Source organism: Rhagoletis pomonella, unplaced genomic scaffold, assembly GCF_013731165.1.
Source record: "Rhagoletis pomonella isolate Grant_MI unplaced genomic scaffold, Rhpom_1.0 Rhpom_scaffold_00011, whole genome shotgun sequence".
Lineage (NCBI taxonomy): Eukaryota > Metazoa > Arthropoda > Insecta > Diptera > Tephritidae > Rhagoletis > Rhagoletis pomonella.
The window spans coordinates 13,592,144-13,595,643 of record NW_023458565.1 but is presented as its reverse complement, the minus strand read 5'-3'; the positions used below and the strand labels follow the sequence as shown (position 1 = coordinate 13,595,643).

The window sequence follows — 3,500 nt, the reverse complement described above, 5'->3', positions numbered from 1 at the left end:
TTCGCCGAAGTTTTTCATAAGCATCTTTCTTCCCAAAATTTTTTACGCGTTTTTTTTCGCCGTCAAAACACTAGCGCGCCTTTATTCGTGTGTAGTGACGATACGTTCCAGACAAAACCATGTAAAAAACAAATCGTGTAAAAAAGATACGAAGTACACAGAAAAAATAATTTAACTAAATGTTTCATACAAGCAAACTATAAATAAATTTTTATGTATAAAAATTCAAAAATATACATACATACTTAAGCTGCTATGAAAATGAATTAAAGAGGGAAATTCCCTAACTAAATTTAGGTGTATTAAACTTATTCAACTGTATTTGTTTACTTTGCTGTAGGTTTATTTTTAATTTTTATTTAGTTTTAATTTTTTAGTTTTCATTCAAAATTTGTATTTCTTTAATTTGATTTTAATTTTCTTTTATTTGAATTTTTTCGTTTTAGTTTTTCCATTTTAGCTTTTTTTATTTAAATTTTTTTATTTTGATTTTAATTTTTCTTATTTTTTGTTTGTTTTTAAATGTTTATTGCCGTTAATGGTTTGCAATTACAAATTTTTTTATTTTTTACATTTTTTTGATAATTTAATATTTTTCTATTTTATTTCTTTTTTCAATATTTTTTAAATAATTTTTCAATATAGTTTTAAATTGTTTCATTATTCTTTAGATTATTTAGAATATTCTTAAATTATTATCCTATATTGTATTTTAATGTTGTAAACTGAACAAAAAAATTAACCATCAACAATATTTTATACTTTTTTTTATATACAATATTTAATATTTACTACCTATAAGATTTTTAAATTTATTAATTCTTTATATCTTTTAATCATTATTTATTTTTGGCTATTTGTTAAATTTGTTTAAATTTAAGTTTTAATTTTTTATTCTTTCTTTGGTTTTTATTTTAATTTATATTTATTTACATTTTTTGTTTTTTCTCATAGCATCCCTTGCAGTACTTATAGTTAAAATTTTTTTGCACATTCTTTCGAAGTCAATTTATTTAATATATGGATATGGTACACTATAACTTTAACTCTTTCATCAGTTTCCTGCTCAGACGAAGGATTTTTCTTTCCCCTAGGCATCAAAGAGGTGTCCTCAATGAACGAATATTACGTGTTGCGCGTCGATGTGCTGCCGACAACGTAAATTAGACCCATTGCGAGCACTGCAAATTGTACGGCTTTCGCTTGAAAGAAAGTCTGGAAATCGAGAACCCCAAATTATAGGACCAACCATTTTTAAATCTTTATCTTTGTTTCTTTTTGGTACTCACCTTTCTAATATAAAGCGGCAGCGTCTCCTTGCCTTTATGGGCATGCCAATCAAATCCGCGATACAGCCAAACTGTTGGCCAGGCTAAGGCGGCACTAATAAGAAATGGTGAGGCAGCTTCCATTGTCGCTTCAATATCTCGTCTGTGCATTAGGCGGCGCACCTCCTCGCCTAGGTTAACATCGCGCGGCGCTAATTTTATTAAAGGGTACAAAAGCGTTATTTTTTTTTTAATTTTCATCTTTTTTTTTGTAACTCACCACTTTCCAAATAGCGTTGTTGGGTACTCTTTTTTTGAAATAAATTTTCAAAGATTCCCATTGTGCTGCAAGTCTTGGGCTGCTATCGACGCGCTACGATTTTTGGAAGAACAAAGTTGCACTAAAAAGTTGAGTAGCCGACGGGAAGCTTGAATTTGGAGTGTTTTTGCTTTAAATTTACTTGACTTAAATTATTTAATCGCGAATCTTTTTGAATGCACTATAATTTTTAGTATTCTACAAAAGGACAAAGAAAAAAGATTTTTTTTATTTTTATTTTTTTTTTATTTATTCCAAGAAGGATTTTATTTTGAATTTTTACGCCAGAAATTTCAAATGTATCAGAAATGTGAAATACTTTTCTGTACTGCCTTTTTTGTCGAAAACTATAGTGGTTTTGTTTGAGTTGGCAAACATTAAATTTTTCTTTAAATTTTTTCTAAGTAAATTTAATTGCTAATAAGTGCATTTAGTTTGTGATCTGTCGAATTTGGGACTTTTTGTAAACTAGAAAACCTTAGCTTCCTTCTTCCCCATTTTCTCACAGCCTGGCTCTTAATTTTAGTTTGTTATTCACTCTCAATCAATCAACCGGTCTAGGTTTACCTCTGTAATCGTCTTCGTGGTCGATACCCTTAAGCATATAGTTCACTTTATGCAGAAGAGGGCTCTCTTCATAAACCGCAAACATTAGACCCAAACTGAGTATAGCAAACTGCATTAACTTGGCTTGATGAAAAGTCTACAAAGAAAGAAAATTCCTATGTCTTAATATCTATACCATTGTTCACAAATGTTTCCCCCATCTTACCCGATTTATATAGTTGACCAAGGAACGTTCCAATGGCGCCCTATTGCTCCAATCCATTCCTCTATACATCCAAAACGCCGGCCACGCTATAAAGCTAGCGAAAACAAATGGTCGCGCTCGTGCCATTTTTGTCTCAAAATCCAATGGTGCATTATTTTGTATGAAATCGCGAAACTCCGAAGCATAGGATATGGGTTCGGGTTCTGCAAGTGAACAACAACCACACGATGTGGCGATATCTTCCACATCAAGTTGGTCTGTGGCAACAAGCAAGAAATGAAAAGCTCTTGTGATAAAGCTACTGGGCATTCGTATTAAAGCTACATAAGTAAAATGAGCTTTTCACAGACTTTTGACATAATCACGCTCAAGTGAAAGCTCTTCAAAATTCTTGCATTCTGCTTTCACAAGCCGCCAATTTGCATTGACAGTTATTAATTTTTAATGCAATGCTAAATGTTTCCATGTTGCCACAGCTATTTTATGTACTCGCTTGCTCTTTTCTTCCTCCTACACTCTAAAAAACACTTTGCTCACCTTTGGGCGCCGAGCTGCTAAAGAATGGTATCTTCATTATAGTTAATATTTCCAAGCGATGAGCAACAGTTATGAGCAATAAAATTTGACACAGATTTTAATTTAAATTCGTAGTTAATTTGAATTGATTGCTGATTTTGTTAATTACAATTTTGCCTGTTTTCTTCGCTGGCTCGAAGCTTGTAAAATAACACAAAGAATTTTTACTGCAAGTCTATTTTTTTGTCTCTACTTCAGTATGACTTTTTTCGTAGTTTTCAAAATTGAAATTTCTTTGAATTTTGTATCTAAAGTGACTGCGTTTAAATTTTTGTTGATGTCATGGTCCTTTTTATGAGTTGCATATGTTAAGAACAGAGACTCGGGAACGTTTCCTAAAAGAACAAAATGCGAACAAAGCTCTACGGAACGTTCTCAAGAAGAACGGAATGAGAACGAAACTTTCGGGAGCGTTTTAAATGAGAACGAAAGTACCCAGAACGTTTCCGATGAGGATCAAACTAGTACAAAAGTCTGGCGAACGTACTGCTAGGGAACAAAACGATTCTAAGCCAGAGGAAAGCTGGATCATTTCAACTTCCAGATCGTTTATCATTAGGGTGAA

The 3,500-nt window shown here is 31.9% G+C and overlaps 1 protein-coding gene across 1 annotated transcript; it reads right to left on the bottom strand.

Moving 5' to 3' along the window:
• Positions 1-1,125: 1,125 nt before the first annotated feature.
• LOC118747168 lies at positions 1,126-2,719 on the bottom strand. Its single transcript, XM_036481157.1, has 4 exons — positions 2,360-2,719; positions 2,155-2,290; positions 1,290-1,480; positions 1,126-1,215 (listed from the first exon to the last, which is right to left on the bottom strand). Exons 1-4 carry the CDS (start codon positions 2,666-2,668, stop codon positions 1,126-1,128), a joined length of 726 nt encoding a protein of 241 aa, XP_036337050.1. The 5' UTR covers positions 2,669-2,719.
• Positions 2,720-3,500: the final 781 nt, after the last annotated feature.

Bases quoted from the DNA above. Each gene is read 5' to 3' on its own strand.
- LOC118747168 (XM_036481157.1), bottom strand. From the start codon at position 2,668: ATGCCCAGTAGCTTTATCACAAGAGCTTTTCATTTCTTGCTTGTTGCC. The intron at 1,481-2,154 runs GTAAACCTAGAC...TAATAAAATTAG, and splicing joins CCACGAAGACGATTACAGAG to CGCCGCGCGATGTTAACCTA. The intron at 1,216-1,289 runs GTGAGTACCAAA...CTCGATTTCCAG, and splicing joins TGCCGCTTTATATTAGAAAG to ACTTTCTTTCAAGCGAAAGC.